Source organism: Cyclopterus lumpus, chromosome 11, assembly GCF_009769545.1.
Source record: "Cyclopterus lumpus isolate fCycLum1 chromosome 11, fCycLum1.pri, whole genome shotgun sequence".
NCBI lineage: Eukaryota > Metazoa > Chordata > Actinopteri > Perciformes > Cyclopteridae > Cyclopterus > Cyclopterus lumpus.
This window is the reverse complement of record NC_046976.1, coordinates 17,952,418-17,977,148: the sequence shown is the minus strand read 5'-3', so window position 1 is coordinate 17,977,148 and position 24,731 is coordinate 17,952,418. Positions and strand designations below refer to the sequence as shown.

Sequence of the window (24,731 nt, the reverse complement as noted above, 5' to 3'; positions counted from 1 at the left end):
GTAACATTTCTAAATATATATATTGTTATATAATATATTGTTATATAATACAATATTGTAATCTAAAACGTTAGAACAGTGCCCCACCTGCCCATTGTTTACAGCAAGGTGACGTATTCAAATTAATCTTAATATTTATCGACGACGGCAGACTCCACGTCACCTCTAATAACTCCGATGGAGAAGCGAGCGTTCTGATTGGCTCAGACCTGATGCCCGTGTGACCGTTCTGGGACTGTGATTGGTCCTTGAGTCAAGGAAACCCATGACTCGGTCCTCGCGCGCGTGAACCAATCGCGCTACAGTGTATACTTCAGCTTGTCCAATACGACGTATTGTCAAACAGTAGTTACATTTGACATTGTTTGTATATATTTTATTTATTGGTAGTTTTTGGCAGCGCTGCAGCCACAATGGACGCGCTCCTCTCGAGGCTCTTCTCCTCGGAAGGAGAGGAGCTGCGCACGTTGGACTGCATGGCGTACTCCATGCTGTTCATGGCAGCCTGCACTTTTGTTACTCTGCTCTTCGAGTACGTCCCGTACGGGCGGTACGCTACCAGCAGGTACGGGTTCCCAGTGAACGCTCGACTGGCCTGGTTCGTCCAGGAGCTGCCCGCGTTCCTGGTGCCCCTGTGTCTGGTAGTTTGGACACCCTCCAGGAAAACCTCGCTGCTGCCCAACCAGCTGCTCATCGCCATGTACTTCTGCCACTACGTTCAGAGGTAGGTCGCGACGATCAATTACGCGATCACGTTTTTTTAAAAGTTTTTTTTTTTTACAGGTGGAGGTGGAATAAAGTGACAGTTTCACCAACAGGAATAGTCAGTGTCGACTTCCACAAAAATAATAACTTGGAACAAAACAATACACATCTGAATGATTTAGCAGGTCCGTCCTTCAATCGTGTGCCCTTGAGCAAGGCACTTAAAGCACTTATAGCTGTGTGTACGAATGTAAGTCGTTTTGAATAAAAGCGTCAGCTAAATGTAATGTAATGCAATTTTGCACAATAATGGACACAGGAGAGTGCATTATATTTCATATTGTATCACTAGTTAACTAATCTATGTAAGTGTGTCAGGCAAGTATTTGAAATGACTTAATTGTGTTAATAATGTGTTTTGTTTTCTTCCTCCCCTAAAGATCCCTTATTTATCCATTTTTAATCCGAGGAGGTAAACCCACCCCATTCCTCTCGTTTGTCCTGGCCGTTGCTTTCTGCATGTTTAACGGCTACATGCAGATCAGGTACCTGAGCCATTATGCAGAGTACCCTGCGGATTGGGTGACGCATCCATCCTTCATTGCAGGTTGGTTGGTGTTCTGTGTCTGCTACCTCACTGTATGCAAGGGACCCGAGAAATTGTTTTAATTAAGGATTAAGAATTAAGGATTTATCCTGCTGACACTTTCTCTTGTTTAAAATTAATATTATTCTGGTTTGTGTGGACGCCCATTTCTGCCAGAGTTAGTATCTCTAAATAATTACTTAGTACCTCGAAAATAATGAGTTAGTACATCAAAATAATGACATTGCATCTCAAAATACTTTTCAAATAGTGAGAAACGTCATGACATGGTCAGCCATGGGCTTCCAAATATTTTTATATTGGCAAATATTGACGATTAGAATAATTTTAACACAATGTGCAAGGATAAGAGAGGGTACAGTGGCGTGTAAAGATGAATAAAACATTTACATTTAATTAAAAAAATCAAGTCCAAACTACTGACTACTGAAAGTACACGCTACTTTGTGATTTAATCTAATTTAGAGTGGACAGTTTAGTGTAAAATTGTATAAAAATAGCTGAAACATGTTTTATTGATGTATGGAGGAACAGAGTAATCAGGATAACAACCTCTTGCCATCAGTTCATCCTTTTTACCCCTCGTTTCTTTCTCTTTTTCGCAAATAAAAGGGCAAGTCTTTGCTCAAACACATAGCTGTCAATCAAACTCATGTGTCCATCTTGTCATTTTCCCCGTGTGCTTCCCAGGCTTTACAAACCTCAAAGTGCTCAGCAGTTGTTTTTTGGCTCCCGTTGCTGTTCAAACTAACGCAGGAAACTGTCAAAATGTAGAATATTTGGCTTACTTGAGGAGTGCAATTTGTGTAAAATGGGGAATAGTAATATATTATTATACACTGTATAGTATGACTCTCTTACCGAGCTAAATCAACATCCCAATGTTCTGTGAATATGTTGCCTTAAAAAAAAACATGTTGTTATTATAGCCTCAAAATTGGACCGGGTTGCCGTTTTGTACCCCAGAGAAAACTTGAGGTTTTGGTGTAAATTCAGAGGTCTGGAACCGGACTGCCATTGAATAATAACACAGATAAATTATACGTACAAATGTGAAAGTTTTCCATGAAAAAATTACTATATATATATATATATATATATATGATATATTATTATTATTAAGCATATATAATATTTGAAAAAATTATTATAATAATATACATATGTGTATGTGTATATATATATATATATATATATATATATATATATATATAGTTTGTTTATGTCAAAGACATCATTATTATGAGCTACTGAAAAGAAACTAAGTGTTTACAAAAATATTCCATAACTTTATTCATGTGGTGTGGCATCTAATATGATTAATGTCAGCATTGTAGGCAACAGTACAGCAACGATACTGATGAATGCTTTTATAGAAATGTTATAAAAGACACATGCCTCATTCGCTTTCTTTTTTTAAAGTTGGATCACTCTTCACTCAAGCAAATAAGTAGCATGTCAGAAGTATTTCTTCATGAACACTCGGTAAAATGTCGTACTAAAGCAGCTCTCGCTGGGTTTTGGTCTCCAGGGTCTGTGCTGTGGTTGCTCGGCTGGCTGGTGAATTTGCACTCTGACCACATCCTGAGGAACCTGAGAAAACCCGGAGAGACTGGTTACAAGATCCCCACAGGTAAGGGCTTCAGTTCTGAAAACCGAATAATGTCTCTCACCACAGAACACGTCTTTTACTCCTATTACAGCGCATTTCAATTTTCAAAGTGGAAAAACCTGATGAGACGTGTAAAATAATACTTATTTTTGCACTTTTACTCCTAGAACGGTGATGTGTATCACCATTTGTCACGTCAACAACCCATAAATCACAATACAGCATGATATCTGCTAATAACATAAATACATACATAGTCTATATGCAAAAAACGGATGGTTTTGTATACTCCTGTGTGAATTAAATACTTAGTAAATCCTATAAAAATTGTCATTTTAGGGTTTAGAGTTTGAAGACGTCCTTGTACACAGCGCGCCACATGCTAATTTTCCAGCGTGGTCTCGTGGTTATACAGAATCACAGGTTGTCAATAGCCATCTTCTTGTCTCGGCCTTTTCCCTCTGCGAACCCTCACATTAGTGTTTCAAAAAAGGATCTCGCGTGTGTGTGTGTGTGTGTGTGTGTGTGTGTGTGTGTGTGTGTTTATAGCAATCACGTCAGACAGCAGGCCGGCCCCCCACACGGGAACACGGACATTATACGTCTGTCGACGGATTCAAGATGCATGCTAAATAAAGCACCCGGTCGACTGCTCATGTGCTTGATACGACGCCCGTGTGCGTACAGTAAATATGAAGCTGCAGCCGCTTAGCTTAGCTTAGCATAAACACAGGAATCAGAACAAAGTGTGCCAACCGGCGGAGCTAAACATGCCCTAATCTATGCTATGTATCTTGTTTGTTTAATCCACACAGAAACTAACTCCACTTGCATCGAATTACACATTTCTGAAAATACGTAAAAACAAGTCAATTTAACAACGAAAAACAAGCAGCGGAGACCTTTTTTTTTTTTTTTGTACTGTGTACGAGAAGTGACACGTAAAGGGGGAGGGAGGAGGGGACGGGGGCGTAAACCAGATTTTGGTCCGTCTCCAAAACTGCTTATGACAAATACACTTCAGGATTGAATGTATTGGAGAAGCACAAATGCTGCTTTTTTTTTTTGCATCACATGATAGGAAATCCAATTTATTGTCTGAATTACCCCCCCACCCCCCGACTAAGAACATATAGTCCCAACACTAGCACCTGAACTTGAGGTGAACTCGTTGAAACAAGCCGTCCGGGACCCCCAGAGGGACAATAAAGCGGAGAGAGAGAGAAGGGCGAGGCGGGGAGGAAGCCGTGAGCTCCAAGTCGACTTCCAGGCACGTCTGGAATCTCCTCGGCCAAGAATGCCACTTTCACATGGAGCGTATAGCAACACTACAAATGGCCCGCAGTCACAGAGGCGGTGCTCAGCTGAATGCAGAACTAAGACAAGAGGGTCTGGGGCCAATGTTTAAAGGTTTTTTTTTACGTGGTTGCTCGCTCAGCATCAGACCGAGTCTTAGAGGCAGTTTCTTTATTATTCGCAGCTTTCCTGCTGATGTTTGTAATCGATTTAAGTCCTTTTTTTTTTTTTTTTTTTTTAAACAAACATTTTTAAAGCATTCTTTCTGGTCATGCAGGGAAACTTATTTCCCACAAGCGCGTTCTGTCGTGGTTCCTCTGAGGCTGTTGGGGAACCGCTGGGAACCCGATCTGCTCGCAGGCATCCTCGGAGCAACAAGCTCATAGTATGGAAAATTAACTGTTTTGTTTTGGAATAGTAATAAAAAAAAAAAATGGAAAAACCTGGACCCACGAATGATTTATGGTTGGCATTTCATCTGGAGAGACTGAGGTGCATAATGAAGATGGAGGAGGTGTGTTTGATAAGATCTGGAGCCGTGCGCTGACTTGTTTTAGGGCGAGGGCTCGTTTTCCTATAGTTGTTGTTATTACCCATCTCTGTGGAGCGGGGTTGTGTGGGCGAACGTTAAAAAGTCAGAACTCATTTAGTTCGGGATGCACAATATGGATTTTTTAATTTTAATATATACATATTATATAATTCATTTTCTACCGATAATGACCTGCTCCTCAAGCCCATTCCAATAAGAGCACTGATCATTTTACATTTGGTTGTATTTTAAAAAGAAGTTCAGAACCTGTGGTTTATTATGCAGGAGGCTATGAAAAATGGATGATTTAATATCCCATAGCTTGTTCTTGCTCTTCGTCTCCAGATGCTGCACTTGTCGGGTCAACGAAATCAATCCTTCGTCCTATTATTCGTCCTAATTCCTGTGTCTTCCACCCACAGGAGGAATGTTTGAATACGTGTCGGGAGCCAACTTCTTGGGAGAGATAGCCGAGTGGGTCGGCTTCGCTCTGGCCGGCAGCTCCGTCCACAGTTCAGCCTTTGCCATCTTCACCATAGTGGTCCTCGCCAGCAGGGCTGTGGCCCACCACAAGTAGGAACCCTCACACACACACACACACACACACACACACACACACACACACACAGAGAGCAGGTGTTCATGGAGTGGGTTGCACACTTTGAAGAGGTAGAATGCCTGTACCCCTCTTTCTCTCTTCCCACAGATGGTACCTGGCGAAGTTCGAAGACTACCCTCCACGTAGGAAGGCTCTGATTCCCTTTCTGCTCTAAAAGCTCCATGTGCACTGGAAGCCTGAACAAAAGGTATACTGGTTCTTACAATGCCAGCGTAGAACATTGCCACAATGTTTTCTTTTGTTTTTGTTTTGTTGTTTTATAAGGGAAGCTCTAATGAAATTTTAAAAAGGTGCAGTCTGTTGTCATTTTCATCGCTGCAAACCAAAGGAAACACAAACTGTCATCTGACAAGCAACACTTAAAGAAATCCATAATCTTAAAAATATATTTATTTTTTACCGTCCATAAAGCAAAAAAAATAAATAAAAAAAAAGACTTCCAACCACCGTGAACTGAATGTACTGGAAGTGCCGCGTCTGCTGGCGAGGCGACACTTATCGCTCCACCGGAGGAGGAAGTACGATGGCGAATGGAGCACATACTAATGGTAATAACGGTGGATTTATAACTCTGCACCAGCAATAAACACTTTTGAGGACTCTTCGCTGATCTGCATATTTCTCCCAGATGGAACATAAACCTGGAAAATGCAAAGCAGACACTAAAAAGTTTTCCTTCTTTCTCGGGAGTCGTCCGTTGCAAATGCATCGTTTTTTTTCCACTCCATTAGGTGAAACACGAGGGAACTTTTTCTTTGGGTGGCATCAGAAAGACTTTTCTCATCGCCTCATCATTTCAAAGTCCAGAGATGAAGGTCAAGCGTGGCACCCCAATAACTCACTAATGCCTGAGACGAGAAGAGGAAGAAGAAGAGAACGTTTCCTCGACACGTCAGAAGAAGCTGAAGGGAGGCTGGGATCTTTACATCTCTTCTATTCTATTATTGCGTCATAATCACGTTTACCATGAGCCGTGTAATCGGATCACTTGCGGGGTTAGGACTTTTCTGGACGCACGTCTTATATTATCCAAGCCAACGATGCGATCTGCCTCATATTCGGTGTTTCCCTTTTTTAAAATAGATTTAGAAAGGAAACCAGTGCAATTATCGTATTGCTTTTGGGGAAATTCACATTAACAAGTGAAATTGCCATCATCGCGTTGAAGCGCAATATTCACAAGGATGTTCCACAAGTGTACTTATATCCCCCCCCCCCACACACACACACACACACACACACACGCGCACACAAAAAAGCACCGGCTGCAGTTTCCTCCCATAACTCTTGATCAGTTCTCCCCCCCCCCCCTCCCCTCCCGGTGGAGGATATTCTCTAGCACCATGTCGCAGTCAAGGTCACGTCATTATGGATTTTTTTTTTATTAAAGTGTTGTTTTTGAAAAGATTTTGTTCATCGTTTTTATTTTGTTTTTTTTTCTTCCTCCATCAATACATAATAGGACGTCTTGAGTGTGACGAGAAATGAAGACCGCGCGCCTGCCGAAGGCCACGCGGAGTGACATCCTTCATGGACTGTCTTCTACCTCACTCTCCTGGGCCCGTTCACTCCCAGCATCCTCTTTGTCCTGCACACTCTTTTCTTTTTTTGTAATTGCATCACTATATTACACAGACAGTATTTACTGAGCCTGCCATCTGAGGATATTACCATTCATCTTCGGGCCGAAGAGCCAATGGGTTTTCTTTTTATATGCGAAGCAAGTGAGTGAATTGGGATGTAAGCACAGAATGTCTATAAAGCTCGTGGTCTGCAGTTTTTGAACGCTCGATTTTATTTTAACCATCTTGGTTCACCAGAAGTGACAATGGGGTGGAGTTAAGTACAACTGAATGCTGAAATAACACCAATTTATTACTTTTTTTTAAACCCTTTTTGGCCCTGTGCATCCCATAGTGTGTGTGTGTGTGTGTTTGTGTGTTTTAGGATTGGCTAAATTCAGTAAACATCCTCTCCCTCTCTTTCCAAACCAACCAAAAGGTGTGAATTCTGTGTCCTTCCCAGTATTTCACAGAAGATATTCTCCGGTTAATACATGTTTTGCTGGTTTCAAAATGTGTGTTTGCATGATATGCAAAAAGAAAAATGTGTAAAAACAAACTATGCATTAAAACGAACGTTCAGCTCAGTCATTGCCTGCAGGTGGTGCATGTGTTAGAATGTAAGAAGCTATGTTTCCTCCTACCGGTAAATGTCTCAGCATGGCTGCAGCTTCAGGCCCAGACACAGCTGCTGTTGCTACTCTTCTTGTAGGTCTACTGGTCGCAGCTGGAACTGCAGGTCCACATTTGTAGTTCTGAACCCCCAGGAGCTCTGCAGTAGCATGAGGCCCCGTGTTTGTTTCTGCACACCACCCCACAGTGTGGCTGATAGACCGCAGGCAATATGTGTAGAAATGTGAGAGAAAAACACAGTGCAAATACAGCTCTCCACTAATGTGGGTTAAATATCTGGAACATGCTGCGGCCTCATTATCATTCAAACCGCATGCAGTCTCAGACTACTGCATGCTTCCTCCACATTATCTGCGATTACTGCCTGAGAGCGTATGACTTTTCCAGCCGTGCACGCGCGTGTGTGGCATCTGTCAGCTCCGGTCCGGTCTCCACCAATGTGGTAATCCCTTAAAAGATGACAATGAGGCAAACCAGCCTTGAAATGGCACACACACACACACACACGGACGCACGCACGCGCACTGTCAGTGTTGGCGTGTGGCTTGAGCCGAGACTGTGACATGAGATATGAGAGGAGTAACTTCTTTAATCTGGTGTTCCACTCAAACGCCTGTGTTTCACACGGTGTCGGATAGAGGGAGAGAAAAGGGAGGGCGTATAGATGCATACAGGCGAGCAGCTGTGTGTGTGTGTGTGTGTGTGTGTGTACTGTATGTCTGAGTGTGTTATACAGAACTGCACGTCCTGGCTGGCACATAGTTTGCTCTGGGGTTTTTTTCCTTGACTCTGTCACATGCTGCACGTGAGTAGCAGGGGTTGGGATGGGGGGGGGGGGGGGGGCATTACGCAAGACGCGCTCTTCCTCGCTCTCCCTTTTACGTGCACACGCATCGCAGAAGGTGCCGGTTGCGCGTTATGCAGCCACGCCTCCGATCCGTCACAGAGCCTAATGGGCTGGGAGATGGGTCTGTTGCTGGGGCTGGGGGTGGTTTACAGAGTACGGGATGATGAACACCACCTGCCGCGTGTTGCCCCTTGGAAATGAGCGTTGGGATCTACTGGCCGGAGAGTACATCTGAAATAATAAACAGAAGAGGGGGGGAAAAAAGGAGCTCCATTTGCTCTTGGACTGTTAAGAAGAAGAAGAAAAAAAACCCTATGCGTTACCCTGCGGAATGCAGAGTGTGTATGTATGTGAGCAGCCTCTCAAGGGCCAGAGGTTGTGATCATGGCCCCTGCAGTAAGTGAGATGCCAGCTGAGAACACAATGTGGTCTCCCTCTCTCCGTCTCATGTTCATATTTGGTTGAAGTGTAATGTTTCTTTAAAAATATTTTCTTGGACTTCACATGTTTACAGTATAGGTATTTTTCTGTCACAGCCTTCACTGCTTGGCTTACCAGGACATGGCGGATTCCCGGATATGGACACCCAGATTCACAGCTTTAAATAATCATATATATATATATTTCATTTAAATATGTGCCAATACTAGAATTTAAACAGTTAATATACCCAGCCTCATATTGATGGGGGATGCCCTATGAACCCACCCACCCCTTCCCTCTTCCCGTTAGAGATAGGCTTTACGAGGACCTCTGGGTTCATTGGCCCCGCTTCAAGAGCCACGAGACCACATGGGACCCATCATCATGATTGACGAGGGCTTCAATACTTGTTGTTCGATTACATATTTATTTAAAAAAATAAAAGTTACAAAAAATAAAAATAAATGTATTCCGTGCAATTCATCAACCCGCCGGAGGGATGAAGGTGTGGGCGTATGGGGGGGCGCAGTCGACGTTTAAGAAATCCCTCGTAGGGCGCATGCGCATAGATTTGAAGCGAATACGCCATATTGAATTCCCGTAGGAAACGGCGAGCATTTTTCCCCCCCCTCAGCTAGCGGTGTAAAGGGGACACTTCATCAATGGTCCTGGTTCGGTTTCATGTTTAACTACTTGTCTTCTCGTCACCCCGGACGGAGCAGTGGCCTTTGAAGGGGTCCAGAGGCAGCGGCGCAGGCTCACCACGGGCTCGGTAGATACTTGTAGTGAGGGGGAGGAGGAGGAGGAGGAGGAGGAGGAGGGGGAGAGGGGGGGGTGTGTTACCAGAGAAAAGAAGTTGAATGGATCCGAGGGTCGCTTGGATTCAGCCCGAACAGAAAGGACCTGCGAACGCCTTATGGATGCACGTCTGGGAGACCTCTCAGGGAGCGCGGACGCTCTCCGCGCAGCACCAGCTCCACAACCAGAACCGCAACCAGTGCGTGAGTTACGCAGCGCTGGACGTTTTAAAAAATGTGGCGGCCGCGGTGGCATCGAGCAGGAGCGTCTGCAGCAGCGGCAGTAACGGTAACCTCGCTGCTGCCAGTTTGAGCAACGGCAGCAGCCATCGCGGCGGCGTCATGAACGGCACCGCGATGTCCTCGCTCGGCGTCGCGCTGTCCAACGGGAACGTGCGTAACTCTTTCGCCGCGACGAGCGCCGCCGAGCCGGGTGAGGGACAGACGCTGACCCAGAAGACGGGACCCGTGTCCTGCTCGCAGGAACCCCGGACCGACAGCCCCCCTTCCGGCTGCTCGCTCGAGAGGACTACTGGTGGAAATGTGCCGGGCGGCGTTAATAATAACACGAACGTCGGCGGCGCCGGTCTGCTCTTCAACGGGAGGGACGGCATGGACAATAATGTCAACCTCTACCATCTCCACCACCACCACCATCACCACCACCGTCACCTACAGGAGCACCCGGCTTTCAATCTACAGCAGATTTGCGTGAAGCGCCATCAGGTCCACCCGTCATTACCCGTAACCCACACACACAATCACCACCCGGGCCGAAGGAAAAGTGACAACAAGGCGAGCACTTATGGGATGAATTACTTGCTTTCAAACTGCACTAACGGCAACTACGCGAGCACTTGGACGCCCTGGAAGACGAGGAAGTACAACCCGGGGGTCCTCGGGTGAGTGGAACGCTGCGTTGACATCCAGCCGTTTTGCCGTTGCGTTGGTTCGAAGTGTTAAAAGAGCCGTTGGTCTTTTAAAAAAAAAAAAAAAAAATGTATTTATATTAATTTCGTGTGTGGTTTTTATACATTGTCAAGTGTTCTTGTACATGGCGTTACGGACATGATGTAGCTATTCCGTTTCGCTAGTTTACGCTGTCTGCGTTAGTTTACGCAGGATGGCAGCGTAAACTGGAGTTCGGCTGTTTGCTGGATAGCAAAAAAAAAAAAGAAAAAAAAGCTGCCGTTAGAGTTGCGTAAAGAGACCGGAAGTGCTCAGATTTATTTTTTTTTCAGTTTGAACTTGGCCGTTAAAAAAAAAAAGAAAAAGAAAAGAAAGACACATTTACAATAAACTATTTATGAGTGCGATTAAAAGACAGACGTTGTTGGGAAAGAAAGTGTAAAGCAATATGGCGACTTAACTCGCAGCCTCGAGTTCGTAGTGGTTTCTTTTATCAACTGGTGATTTTATTTAGAAGGTTTTTGACCGGATGTGACGTTTGCCCCTTTTTGTCTCCACATTGAAGTTGGGGGAAACTAGCAATTTTAACAATTTAATAATCTTTCGTCACGCAAATACGAGTCAGCCGAATTAACGATAACACGCTAAATACTTTAAAAATACTACAACCTGCCCGGGTCTTAGCTAATGGGGGTTGGATAACACTACACTTACGTTAATGTTGGGTGAAGTTAACTGAGCTTTTGGATCCTAATGACTTTAATTATGAAAGTGACGTTAATCATTCTGCTTACTCCGAGAATGTGAATAAAGGTTGCGTTTAAAGGTGGAGCGTTGATATTGAATGTTTCAGTAGCATATAGCATACCATCACACACTTTTATTATTGATACGTTAGGTTGTGCACATCTTGAAATAATTGTATTATGGTCTGCATACGTTGGCCTTTTTTTTTTTTAAACCCTGGTTATTCTGGGTACAGTTATAGTTTACTCTCTATTAACAGGTTGTTCTTCATGGAGCTCTCTCTCACTCTCAGGGTGACATAACAGACAGGCTGGGACTGACTGCACATATAGTAGTATTGCTAAAATCGGCTAAATATACTTTTTTTTTTTTTGGAGCATACATTTTGATTTTTCGTTCTGAATGATTATACGACACCTACAACGTTGTATGTCATAATGGTGGGTATTATGCTCTGGCAGAAGCCTCCATCCAAAGATAAATGACACAAGACCTCCCAGGTGTGTTGCAGGACCTTGTGATATTTGTAATGGCCGGTTGCACCCATCTGAGGATTTTCCGTACAAGGAATCTGTGTTTGTCATGAAAGCACTTCTACGTGCTCGATGTTTAGTTTCCCCGAGCCCAAATTTATGAGTGAACTGAAAATCTTAAGTTCGTAATTAATACTATATCCTGCACATATAATGTTTCACTTTCTCTGGGTATATTTGTGTTTTGTACTCGTTTTGACCCTGATAGGTCTTGCAGTAGTTTGCCTTCAGGGGCACTGTTTGAAGTCCCGCACAGAGGGATTTGCAAACGATTGTGTGGTCGTGCTGTCATGATATTGTGAAGATCAGTTCAGTTTGGGTTGATGAGGAAACTGGTCCTTGACTGCACCTTTTTTTGAAGACCGTTGACACTGGGCCCTAAAGTTGTTGAAGCGACCTCTGACCCTAAACTAGCTTTTCAGGGACGGCTGCAATGGCGGTTCTCATTCTCACAATAGCCATGCCCTCTGTCCGCCGGTGGACTGTTGGCATGTAAACGCCCTGGTTTTCTGGCAGAGAGTTTCCACCAACGAGTGGGCACATCATGGGCTGACTGCATTTCCTCCAGGGCTCTGGTAATTGATTGCGACAGCCTCCCTGTTCTGTATTTCACACTAACATCATGGCTTGCATTCCTAGAAAAAAAGAAAGAAAAAAAGAATGTCCACGGGCTTGAACAGAGTTCCACTGTTGTGAGGCATTTGACCGCTCAGCGATCTATACATGCACCCCTCTGTTGCCAAACAAAAACCCATATGGGCAATAATTCTGAAGCCTTTGACTTCAGGCATACTCTGGTTGATCAGGCCTTTGCATTACTAACGTTGAGGTAACACACAGGGCTCTGAGGGCTGTGAAGAAGGTTTAAAAATCCTCAGAAAACCTTTAAAAGGTTTGTGTTGTTGTACCGGTCTCTTGATGGGGGAACGCATATCCTCCCTGATGGTAAAATAAGACTTCTACACAAACTCCCTCCACCCCCCTATGACCACTTTTTGTGTCTTATTTCAAGCTTAGTGGTTATGTTAAGCTCTGTGGTTACGGTTTCTGTTATGAATAGGGCCAAGTGTAGTATTAAGGTTAGGTTCGAGGAAAAATGATATGGGATCCTCACAAGAACAACTTGTGTTTTGATTTTAAACATAAAAGAAAATGTAGTTTGAGGCTGTAATTACAAATGTAATTATGGAGAGTCATTTTTGTTTTCTAGGGTTCCCCCTTTTTACTTAAAACCTACTAACATAAAGTCATTAATGTGGACTGGATGATACACGACTAGATACTTGGATGTAGCTCAGGAGATGGAGCGGGTCGTCCTTTAATCAGAAGGTCGGAGGTTTGATCCCCGGCTACTGAGTAAGAAACTAAAACCCAAGTTGCTCCCAGTAGGCAGGCCAGTCACCCATAGTGTCTGAATGGGTGAAGGAGGGGTAAAAAAAAAAGTGCACTGTCCAGTCAGGTAAAAAGAAACATACCTGTGACCTGTGGTGGGAATAATAACCCTTACATGTCCTCCTCCTCCTCTCTCCAGACTCCACGAGGAGGTGATGGACCTCTACAACTTCATGTCTCCTCGGCCAGAGGAAGCAGCTATGAGGAAGGAGGTGGTGAACCGGATAGAGATGATCATAAAGGAGCTGTGGCCCACTGCAGATGTAAGACACACACACACACACACACACACACACACACACACACACACACACACACACACACACACACACACGCTGTTTATTTAAATAAAGAGGATGTATTATTGAAACGTGATCTCGGATATCTCATACATTTTTGTTGCAATACTGTATTTTACCACTTTTTTTCTTCTTTTTTTAAGTGAGGCAGAGCTTGCACAAAAACACCAACTTATTCTACATCATTTACTGTTCTTTCTTCACATGAATTGATGGTGGATGAATTGGCGCATGCAAAATGTATTGGTTTGGTTTTTAGTGAACCTAATTATGGTTAACATGTAGGTTAGTCCATCTGGAGTCTGACACTCTTCTACAGCTGCTGGCATTCTGTCAATCTTAGATGAGTTTAATACGCTTGTTTGCTTTAATGGCGAGAGTTGGAGGAGTTAAGCATGAAGCTACATCCGGTAGCCGGCTAACTTAAGCTTTTGTCCAATAACTAAATTCACATACATGCATATAAAGCTCCCTAACGTGAGCTATTTAGTTAGTTTAGTGACTTTCTGGAGGCTCTACCGGTTCCCCTGGCAACTGATCCTGAAACCACGTCTCAAAGGAATACGTCTGCTAGTTTGTGATCTGCCACTTAAATACGAACACGGTTAAAGTTCTCACACCTCATCGACACTGTGTTCAGACTTTTTAAGAAGTGCTGCTACTTGCTTGCATCGCATTAGTTAACGGGCGTCATCCTGATGCCAACCAAAGTTTAAATAGACAAAGAGCTAATGTTGTTTAAAGTATAAGCTCAGGATGGAGGATCCTGCGGCGTTGACGCACTGCCCCTCTCTTTACTTCATCACGTAAAACACGCACAGTGGTGATTTGTTGGCTGCGGGTCTCTCCCCCCTTCTTCCCCTGTGAGCCAGACTGTCAGGTAAATGGATCAAGGCCCCTGATTTGTACCCGCTTCCCTTTTCATTTCAGCCTATTAATTGCGGCCTGCCTTTGTGCTTTAGCCGCGTCGTATTTACCAGACGGAAAAGTCCACTCTGCTTCCTTTTGGAGAGCTTTTGCTTGCCGTCCCCCAAAAAGGATTTATTTATTTATTTGTTGTTCTCCCCCGAACTATTGTACACTTAATTTAGCAAACATTGGAGCTGGATATACAAATCGTTACAACAGATGAGCTGTTGTACAATGTGTATATTTATATTCTATTAATAATACTTAACAGTGTAGAATATTCATTCGGGTGTCTTTTTCATACACAAAAACATTTGCAAACTACAACAATCTGAATCGGAGAATGAATGGAAAGCACCTGTGGTCGAAGCCGTCCCTCTTCAAGTGGATTCAAACTCTCTCGATCCTCCAACTGTCTCCAACCGCACACATTTTCATATTCCTTCAACACTGTTTTTTGTTTTTTTCCCAGGTCCAAATATTTGGCAGCTTCAGCACAGGACTGTACCTTCCAACCAGGTAAGACCCGAGTATTAATGCTACAAAACCTTCCGCCTGGTATGTTTTGCCGGGCCGGTATTTTAACACCCCGAATGTTTTTCTTTCTTTCTTTCTTTCTTTCTTTCTCCGCCCTCAGCGACATTGACCTGGTGGTGTTCGGGAAGTGGGAGCGACCCCCGCTGCAAGAGCTGGAGCAAGCTCTGCGCAAGCACAACGTGGCCGAGCCGTTCTCCATCAAAGTGCTGGACAAGGCCACAGTGAGTAACCCGGGGGGGGGGGGGGGGGGGGGGGCTCGACAGATGTCCGTCAAAATCTAGAAGAAGTGACGATGTCGCAACCCCGTCTTCGCTGATGCGATGAGTAATGATCTGGCACAGTCGAATAGTATGACGGCTAATTTGGGTTCCTCCCTCCAGTCGGTAATGGAATAGAACACAGTCCCGGTACACGGAGCACCGATTGTAACAAACTCGAGCCAAACCAACAATTTGGCAGCGCTTATGACTCCATGAAAAAGTTCCTCTGGATTTTAAAAATGGTCATTTGGATGTATAAAGTGTTGGCTCGGTCACTCTTTTGATCTCCATGGAAACATGAGGAGGGGGAGGGAGGGAGAAGAGACTCAATTAGTGTCGTCCATCTGCTTGCGTGATAGGTAGCACACCGTGCCAGTTGTCTGGGGATTTTCTCCTGTCGACCCGTCAACATACAGTTCGCGGCCCACTGTAATAATGCAAAAGCAGTGCATAGTTTGACGGCTCCAGTTCACCCCAAATAAAGAAACTACTCGACCCTCAGGTCAACGATTCTCCACCGTTTACCTCCGTCTGTTCTTATAATAGGTTTGTTTTTTCACTCCATTGTTTGAAGTAAAACCATTTATTTCGCAATTAATGGCTGAACTCTTTTTTTTTTTTTTTAATGAGCGATTCGGTTCAAAAAGTCTGTCAGTTGAAACGGATGCTACACACACACACACACACACACACGTTTTCTAATACGTGCCTCTCTCTCGTCTCTCCCTTCAGGTGCCGATCATCAAGCTGACGGACCAGGAGACCGAGGTGAAGGTGGACATCAGTTTCAACGTGGAGACGGGAGTCAAGGCGGCAAGCTTCATTAAAGATTATGTTAAGGTGAGATGTGCCCCACCCCCCGTGTGGGTGATGCTGCCGCCAGCATGCACAGTGTGTGTGTGTGTGCACGGTGTGTGTGTTCTCGGTGCTGTTCAATCAAACGATGCACAGAAGTCCATTTGCACCTTTTTTGCTGCTGCAGATGGGGATTGTGAATTGAAGTCTACTACATTGACATGTAGGAAGGGAGCAGGAAGAGGTCATGTAGACTCATTTAAATAAAAAATCCAGAGGAGTTGCATAATTGCCTCTTTTTTTTTTTAACAGCGCGGTCTAAATCCAGCACTTTGGAAATTCCCGCTGAGAATCGGCGAGCCAGCAGTTTGAAAGCATTACACTTTACTCCACTCCAATCTTGAGTTGGCACGTCTCCTTTTCAAAGTGAAGCTGGGACGGACCACAGCGACTGTGCTCCGAATAATATCCACTTAACTCCCACTGAGCCTGCGTGTTGCTGAAAAACCGCGTTGCCAAATCGACTCTGGGGGAGGGGGGAGGTGAAATGCAGCCGACGGCTCTGACAGAAATTAGTCTCAGTTGTGGGCGCTGAGAGGAATTCCAGGAGCTGAAGGTTTTGGCCTTTTTTTGTGTGTTGATTTTTGTGTTCATGGTTGTCCGGGTCTACGTGTCAGAGCTTGACAAGCCCCGCAGTTGGCCTCGATCCAGCGATAGTGTGTGTTTTTTAACGCGTGGGCGTGACGGGGTTCCAGTGCGGTCTTGTCATCAAGAGAGAGTTTCGAACCTCGCATGTCAGCATTTCCATGTCAGCGGAGCGCTCTCCCAATCGTGGTCTCGCTTCTTAACGGAGGAAACAGCTCATTGAATTCTATTCATCTCACCGGCAACTCCCATTTCTCCTCGGTGACCCGCACTAAGTCGTTTAAATCTACTTTCTCTTCCTTTAAGGACTCTCTCCCCGTTACCTAATCCAGAGTTTGACTGAATCGCCCGTTCTCACAGCCGTCTCTTCTTCTCCTCCCTTCAGATGTATCCAGTGCTGCCTTACCTGATCTTTGTGCTAAAGCAGTTTCTGCTGCAGAGGGATCTGAACGAAGTCTTCACCGGGGGAATCAGCTCCTACAGCCTGATCCTCATGGTCATCAGCTTCCTCCAGGTACAGATGCAGACACACACACACACACACACTTTTAAATATGGGGGTCACACAATCAGAAAGTTGCCCCAAAGGGAGGACGTGGCCGCAGTTGCACATTGTAGCAACTTTAGAGGTGATCGCAGTGCTGCAGTATTGTAGTAAATTAGCCTTAGTGTGTGTTTTAAGGTAGTAGTAGTAGTAGTAAACAGCTTCCCACTTATCCAGTGTTGCACACAGACATGGATATTGATCTTTAAGGCTGACTCGAATGCTTCGTAGCCTAAACCGTTGCCATGGTAATAAACGTCCAAATCTGTATTTGCATGAGTCATGATTTTGTTTTTACATATATGTACAGTTGTGTGTGTGTGTAGCAGGGCGCTGTCCTGGGTGCTGAAACAGGCAACCCTAGCCATGTTTTTATTTTTACATGCTGACAATCGGCTACAGTCTATTAATTTGGTTAAAGGCCAATTAATAAGCACGTTTCCTATTCGCCGTGATTCATTTGATGGAATTATTGTGCATTTCGTAGCGTTTTTTTCGTCTCAATAAAAAGTAAAAAACCTTGATTTAGATTTGAGGAGGTTCTGAAGCTAAAAAAAAAAAAAAAAAAGAATTGTATTTGGGCCGGCCCTGTAGTCTCACCGAATGCGCAGTAACGCTCTCTTTCGCTACGTACTAATCCCGCCTTCCCGCGCTCGCCCCTTCAGCTCCACCCTCGCATCGACGCCAGAAACCCCAGTGAGAATCTGGGCGTGCTGCTGATCGAGTTCTTTGAGTTGTACGGCCGCCACTTCAACTACTTGAAAACCGGGATTCGCATCAGAAGCGGCGGCGCGTACGTCGCCAAAGAGGAGATCATGAAGGCCATGACGAACGGATACAGGCCGTCCACGCTCTGCATAGAGGACCCGCTTCTCCCAGGTGTGTGTGTGTGTGTGTGTGTGTGTGTGTGTGTGTGTGTGTGTGTGTGTGTGTGTGTGTGTGTGTGTGTGTGTGTGTGTGTGTGTGTGTGTGTGTGTGTGTGTGTGTGTGTGTGTGTGTGTGTGTGTGTGTGTGTGTGTGTGTGTGTGTGTGTGTGTGTGTGTGTGTGTGTGTGTGTGTGTGTGTGTGTGTGTGTGTGTGTGTGTGTGTGTGTGTGTGTGTGTGTGTGTGTGTGTGTGTGTGTGTGTGTGTGTGTGTGTGTGTGTGTGTGTGTGTGTGTGTGTGTGTGTGTGTGTGTGTGTGTGTGTGTGTGTGTGACATAGTCCGGGCTCACGACGCCGTCTTTATTTATCGTACACCCTTTTTTTTTTAAAAATGTGTTGTTGATGCGTTTGTCTTTACTCCATGTAGGTAATGATGTGGGGAGGGGCTCCTATGGCGCCATGCACGTCAAGCAGGTGTTTGACTATGCCTACACTGTCCTGAGTCACGCCGTGTCCCCACTCGCACGCTCGTATCCCAACAAAGACTCTGAAAGGTTTGTCATCCGTCCACTCCAACAGCACTAAAGACAATAACTGGTTCTTTTTTTTTTAAACTCCTCTCTTTCTCTCTCTCTCCCTGCAGCACCTTGGGGAGGATCATCCGGTTGACCCAGGAGGTCATCGACTACAGGGAGTGGATCATCAAGAAGTGGGGGGGCAGGGATCTGGCGCGAACAGACAACAGAGGTAAATTGCTCTTTCCGTGATAATATCTCTAAAAACAAGACTGCGTTCAGCATTTAATCCTGATGAGTGGGGAAACATCTTTCATTGGACCGCTTCCAAGAATCTGGAGTCGGTAAAGACTATTAAAAAGAACTTTTAAAAGAAGAACTTTTAAAAGTTCACCAGTCTACTGAGAAAATTCAACTTTTTTTTTCTTTTTTCTTCATGTATGAATAATGCATCCCACATAGCCAAGTGTGTCAAATTGTGAATTACTGAACCTTTCATCTTTTTTTTTTGTGGCCAGTTCCACCTCCCAAGGAGTCGGAGCGGGAGCCGTGTGCGCTCGACGGCGCCGTCGGGATCGAGGAGCAGCAGAGGGACTCGGCGTCGCCGCACAGCGCTGACTCGCCCATGTCCATCTCCAGCCCCCAGCAGCACTCCTCGGCCTCCTCCGTCTCCTCGCTGTCTGGATCAGACAACGTAAGAAACACACACACACACACACACACACACACACACACACACACACACACGATCGACAGATAGGCACACGCTGTAAAAGCACTTTATTTTTTTTTTTTTGCCTTTTTTTTGTAAGTCAACAGATTGAAAGATATCGTATTCGTCGAGTAAATTCTGACACGGTGAAGTGTTAATCCATATAGTAGCTACTCGAGTAGTAAATCTTAATTCCAATGTACAAATTAATGGGAACATACAGGAAGGGTCTCGATGTAAATGCCCCGCACGTCTCATGCGCGTGAACACATTATCCGGTGTTGGTGCACCGAGGCAGCGACGCGATGAAAGGGAAATTCACATTAGGCGCTTAGAAGCATTTGGAGTGGTATCGTGATGCCAGAGGGACGCGGCTCTTCATCGTAGAGCGGAGAAGATGCCGAATGGACGCCGCCCGATACGCTGAAGCTCCTGCAAGACGTTCGGAGTAGAGAGCGAGCTGCACGGCCCCCTCAAGTGGGCCATCGGCGTGACGACGTGCCTGTTACTCATCCCGCCGTCTCTCTCTCTCTCTCTCTCTCTCTCTCTCTCTCTCTCTCTCTCTCTCTCTCTCTCTCTCTCTCTCTCTCTCTCTCTCTCTCTCTCTTTTTGCGTTTGTGTTCCTCTGCCAGGACTCTGACTCGGCGCTGCCGTGCCCCGTGCCTCCTCCCACCATGCCGCCGTACCCGTCTTTCCCTCCTCTGGGCCTCGCTTTGCCACCGGGCCTCAACATGGGCACCTGCAAGCCCGGCATGGGAGGACACCACCTCCTCCTGCACCCAGGCTCACAGGTAGGCGCGTCCACAGGCACTCGGGGGTCACACTCGCTCAGATCTCGTGTGTTTTGGTCGACTTTCCTGTTGTTGTTGTTGTTGTTGTTCTTATTGATTGTATGTAATATTAATCGGTGTCCCTTTTCGTCCTCCCAGGCTCGCGTCTCGCTGCCCGGTGGTCTAGCCATGCACTCCATACCTGGCAGACAGGTGTGTATAGACACCGGGCTCCCCCCCTTCTTCCACATGCCCCCCCCAGCCCATATTTATGCCCCCGCCCCTTCGAGCCCACAGTCTCCGCCCAGCCCCCACTCCAGCCACACGCACAAGGTAGGCGCCGGATGCAATTTCTCTTCCGTAATGTCATTTCTCTCTCTCTCTCTTCCTCTTCAACTTGTGTTTTTTTTGCTTTTCGGTGCATCATCAGTAAAGAAGTTAGCGGTTTATTTTCATATTCTCTCTCTCTCTCTCTCTCCCCTCTCTCTCTCCCCCCAACGCGCCTCAGAACGGAGCCAAGTTCAACGTGAAGGGCTTCCACAACCCGCCGCTGGTGAACAACCCCGTTCTGGCTAACCGCGGACACACTCACAGTCACACTCAGTACCACCGCAGCACTTGGCGACGCAGAAAGAGGGACAGCCTCCCGGTTAGCCTCAGCAGATAGAAACCCCTCCCCCCTCCCCCCACCCCCCACCCATCCCCCAGGCTTCCGTTTTTTTTCTGCATGACTTTTGTTCATACTTTTGTAGTTTCAGTGTTGCGTTACTTTCAGTATTTGGTCCTCCTCATCTTTGTTTCAGGTCTTTTTGTGGTTATTTTTTTGTCAGACTTGGTTGTGATGTCATTGCCAAGTTCACTTGACCTCGTCTTGACCCCTGCAGCCAAGCTGCCTGTGTGCCTGTGTTTTTTTTTTTTTACACTTAAGAACAAAAGGTTGAATTTTTTTTTTTTCATTTGTGCAATAATGTTATTTTTCTTTTTTGGGAACTAAAGTAAATGCTTATTTAATTTTGTGTGTGTATATGTAAAGGCATTTTTATACAGTTGTTTTATTTTTGTAGAGTTTTAAATTTTGTTTACGAAACCTTTCCCCAGGCAGCATCTCTGGAGTGTGTGTGTGTGTGTGTGTGTGTGTGTGTGTGTGTGTGTGTGTGTGTGTGTGTGTGTGCGTGCGCGCACGCCTGTCTGTCGTCAGGTCGAGATAGACCACCGGTTCAAAGACACAGAGCTCTTATTGTCATATTCATTTCATTGATCTTTCATCAATCTTGTGAAGAAAAATGTGTCGAGGTTAACGTGAAATTCCTCACGGAAGTATTTTTATTCCTCGGCCCAGTTTGTGGTGGAGGGATGGAAATTGCCTGAGAAACCAGAGTTGAGGATGTAATCCTGTTTTGGCCCAGAAGAGGGAGCTCAACAGGACCACCTCGAGATGGGGTGTGTGTGTGTGTGTGTGTGTGTGTGTGTGTGTGTCGTGTCCCTCGTGGGACTGTCGGCCAGCAGCGGCCTGCTAGTTGTCGTCTTTGCCAACTTTCTCTCCACTGGTGACGAGTTTAAAAAAAAAAATAATAAAAAAAAGAGTCCCGAGTGCAGAGTTAGTTTTTGGCCTAAAAAAAAACAAAACAAAAAAAAACTTAAACCCCCCGTTCACTTGAACATATATGCTAGTGTCCGTTCACATGTACGTGGTCGTAACCGCTCACCTCACTTGAATCTGAAGATTAAAGCGTAGGAGGGGGCGGGGCCAAAAAGAGCCACTAGGTCTTCCTGAACCGAGGAACCCTCGTGAAAAAAGGGAACTTTTATATTTTGATTCCATTCAGGAATCTCGTGTATATTTGATTGACAGGTACTTCCGCCAATCGTTTGCAATGCCTTCCTTTTTGTGTTGTACTCGGAGCGTGCGCACGCCGTGTTATCGTTTTCTTCCGCCAGCACAACCGCGCGTCACTTAAACACACACGCACACACGCACACACACACACACACACACACACACACACTCGCAGACGGGACTGTGGAGAAGGCTGCGACTCGCCCAGAACACTACACACGCTGGTGTTATTACTATGCAAGTGGATTATTCTAATTATTGTGTCAACTCTCCTCTTATTTGTTTTTTTTTGTTTTTTTTTTTAAATGACAAACACTGCTTGTTGGACTGAAGTAATGTTACTGACTGTCAAGACTTACATGCTCATGTGAAACTACAAGTCCATCCACTGACACCTCCCCCCCCCCCCCCCCCCACACACACACACACACACACACACACACCCTTTGTATTTCTATGAAGGTCCTGCTGTGCTTCAAAGTCTAGTTTTCTACATCCGTTAGTCAAACGTGAGGAGAGGGAGGTTTGTTTGTTTGTGTGTGTGTGTGTGTGTGACAAAGTGAAATGAGTGTGTGTGTGAGAACGTGTCAAGACTTTTAATCAGACGCCCGGCGGCTCCTGAGCGAGTGCACCCCCGAGAGAGCGACTTGCACTCTGCAGGTGCACTGCAGCAGGGGGGGGGGGGCGGGCCGGAGTGTCCCCCCCCAACACATTTTACTTCTCACGGAGACTCTTCAGTACTGTTAAACTATTTTGGTTTCCCCATCTCTTTTTCTTCTTCTTCCTAAACCATGGCAACTCTGATCCCACAGTCACAACTGCACCCGTTGCATCAATTACATCTCGGATGAGGGGTTTCTGGTTCTGACCGACGGCTCACAGGCAGATTAATGAGATAATCATCACGTCCAGCGAGGGAACTCCCTCTCACGTTTTTAATGATTTTGACTGGGGGGGGGGAAAAAAACATAGAAATACAATCATTATGGACGCCACAGGCTCCTTTTGTGGATGTCCCCAGCCATACTATCGTACCTGTTCGCCTTGTTTGTACCCTATAGGGTGGGGTGGGGGGGGGGGGGGCATTATTCCCATCCAAGGGGAGGTGATCACGTTGGTGCATGAAATACTCCGTCACATGCAATCCTAGCCTGATTTCCAAAGTATTATAAACAAGGTTAAATGTAGTTTCAGGCCCCCACGTCTGCTTTTTTTTCTAGCAATTTTCAGAACCAGCGGTGATGCGTAGGCTGAATATAAAAAAATAATAATAAAAAGAGGAGATTTAAATTGGTGATGGGGGAGGTTGTTGACTGGGTTAGAGTTGCCTGCAAAAGGACTTGACGTGCAGTAATCCGAAGGAAAGTCTGTATGGATTCAAATCTCAGCGGTTCTCCGCGCTCACTTTTCCAGATATGGAGCAAATGGTGGGGAAGAAGAAAAGTGATAGAGTGGCCGGGACCGCTGAGAGTTTGGCATCCACACAATGCAATGTAATATTACACCACCCCCCCCCCCCCCCCCCCCTCCCATTGCGATACAATGAGGGATTGAACTGGCGGCTGCTGTTTAGAGAGAAGTGGCAGCCCCACTTTGTCCTGGCTGATACATGTGAGCAGTGGCCCTCTGAATGGACACGGAGCTACCGGTGTCAGAGGGAACCACTGCCCAGCTTGTGGTTGTTGTTGTTGTTGTTGTTTTTATTGGGTTTTTTTGACATTTTTATGTAAATATATTTTTTTCTATTTTATTTTTTAATAAACATTTTAAAACTGCCAGTCAAGTGTGTATTTTGTGTGTTTTAACGGATCACATTGGCAAAACAAGACTACAGTGGCGCTGAGACAAAGGGATAATTAGCTGTGGGTTTTTAACTACTTGTCACCCCTTTTTTATGCTAAAGACATTTGAGCCATTGTTCATATACAAATATCTCCATTGGTGCAGCTTTAACTTCTTGATTTGTCTTACTGAAGTGTTACGGCTTCCTCAGTCAGCGTGTGAGTCTTCTCATCACCACTGGGTGGTGCTCATGTGCTGCATTAGGAGGACCTCTCAAAACATAAAAATAAAACAAGGCTGCTGAGCTCTGGTGTCTTCAGTACCCCCCCCCCCCCCCCCCCCCCCCCCTAAACCAAACAATAGAGACTCGGGTCCACAAGCTTTACACTGCTGATCCTGGTCCACTTGTCTTGGTCCACTTGAGTGTTCAGACCAAGTGAGGCTGAGCAACATCTCGAGGGACAACAGGGAAAAAAATGTTTTAAAACAGTAAGTTAATTGCTTTTCTCTTTAATGTTGTCAACTTATTGAATCGGTCTATTCAGATTTGAAAAGTGGTGCATTTTCACAGAAAATCTGATAAATTAAGTACTATTGTAGTCAATAATAATTTAATAATGTCAAATATCTTTTGAAATAAACTGGACAGTGTGTAAAGCAAAGAGGTTAAAATGAACACAGTATTGACTGAAGAATGATCACAATACGATGTGTAAAAATAATAACCCAACATTTGGGTTGGATGGAGCAGAAACAACTAAATGAGGCAAAAGATGTCTGACGAGATGAAAATAAAAGTAGATGGACAATTAAAATAACAAGTGATAGAGGAAATTTATTATTATATATATATATATATATATTACAGTTTGATCGAGGAGTATAGTTTAGTAAGATTTATTTTTAATTTTTAAAGGCAATGATAAATGTGAATAAAGTTGTCCCCTATCTCTTTAAACTGAGCAGCCTAGTGATCTTCAGTCTGAAGGGAGAGTAGCGTCAAGTTTCCCAGAACACAACCAGCTGTTTCCTGTCATTATTTCCAATAT

The 24,731-nt window shown here is 45.1% G+C and overlaps 2 protein-coding genes across 5 annotated transcripts; both read left to right on the top strand.

Moving 5' to 3' along the window:
* The first annotated feature begins 289 nt into the window (after window positions 1-289).
* Window positions 290-6,606, top strand: srd5a1 (steroid-5-alpha-reductase, alpha polypeptide 1 (3-oxo-5 alpha-steroid delta 4-dehydrogenase alpha 1)). 3 transcript variants are annotated; one of them, XR_004610185.1, is made up of 6 exons: window positions 290-724; window positions 1,146-1,312; window positions 2,844-2,945; window positions 5,175-5,325; window positions 5,459-5,919; window positions 6,103-6,606. XR_004610185.1 is itself a non-coding variant. In XM_034545987.1 (6 exons), exons 1-5 carry the CDS (start codon window positions 414-416, stop codon window positions 5,523-5,525), a joined length of 798 nt encoding a protein of 265 aa, XP_034401878.1. In that variant the 5' UTR covers window positions 290-413; the 3' UTR covers window positions 5,526-5,558; window positions 6,103-6,606. The 3 variants fall into 3 exon arrangements, 2 of the variants coding, with proteins under 2 accessions (XP_034401878.1, XP_034401877.1); XM_034545987.1 differs by having other exon boundaries at window positions 5,459-5,558; XM_034545986.1 differs by having other exon boundaries at window positions 5,459-6,606.
* A 3,069-nt stretch (window positions 6,607-9,675) lies between these two features.
* On the top strand, window positions 9,676-20,740 carry tent4a (terminal nucleotidyltransferase 4A). Of its 2 annotated transcripts, none has more exons than XM_034545838.1 (13): window positions 9,676-10,535; window positions 13,354-13,477; window positions 14,895-14,941; window positions 15,060-15,180; window positions 15,952-16,059; window positions 17,045-17,173; window positions 17,869-18,082; window positions 18,494-18,620; window positions 18,710-18,813; window positions 19,100-19,275; window positions 19,926-20,084; window positions 20,223-20,276; window positions 20,572-20,740. In XM_034545838.1, the coding sequence occupies exons 1-13, from the start codon at window positions 9,697-9,699 to the stop codon at window positions 20,728-20,730; spliced, it is 2,361 nt and encodes a 786-aa protein (XP_034401729.1). In that variant the 5' UTR covers window positions 9,676-9,696; the 3' UTR covers window positions 20,731-20,740. The 2 variants fall into 2 exon arrangements, with proteins under 2 accessions (XP_034401729.1, XP_034401728.1); XM_034545837.1 differs by having other exon boundaries at window positions 20,223-20,396.
* The last annotated feature ends 3,991 nt before the right edge of the window (window positions 20,741-24,731 follow it).

What these genes read in the sequence shown, in the direction of transcription:
- srd5a1 (XM_034545987.1), top strand. Translation starts at nt 414, where the DNA reads ATGGACGCGCTCCTCTCGAGGCTCTTCTCCTCGGAAGGAGAGGAGCTG. An exon ending in GCATCCATCCTTCATTGCAG is followed by an intron (nt 1,313 to 2,843) that starts GTTGGTTGGTGT and finishes TTTGGTCTCCAG; the next exon opens with GGTCTGTGCTGTGGTTGCTC. An exon ending in TGGTTACAAGATCCCCACAG is followed by an intron (nt 2,946 to 5,174) that starts GTAAGGGCTTCA and finishes TTCCACCCACAG; the next exon opens with GAGGAATGTTTGAATACGTG.
- tent4a (XM_034545837.1), top strand. Translation starts at nt 9,697, where the DNA reads ATGGATCCGAGGGTCGCTTGGATTCAGCCCGAACAGAAAGGACCTGCG. An exon ending in AAGTGCTGGACAAGGCCACA is followed by an intron (nt 15,181 to 15,951) that starts GTGAGTAACCCG and finishes CTCTCCCTTCAG; the next exon opens with GTGCCGATCATCAAGCTGAC. An exon ending in CGCTGTCTGGATCAGACAAC is followed by an intron (nt 19,276 to 19,925) that starts GTAAGAAACACA and finishes TTCCTCTGCCAG; the next exon opens with GACTCTGACTCGGCGCTGCC.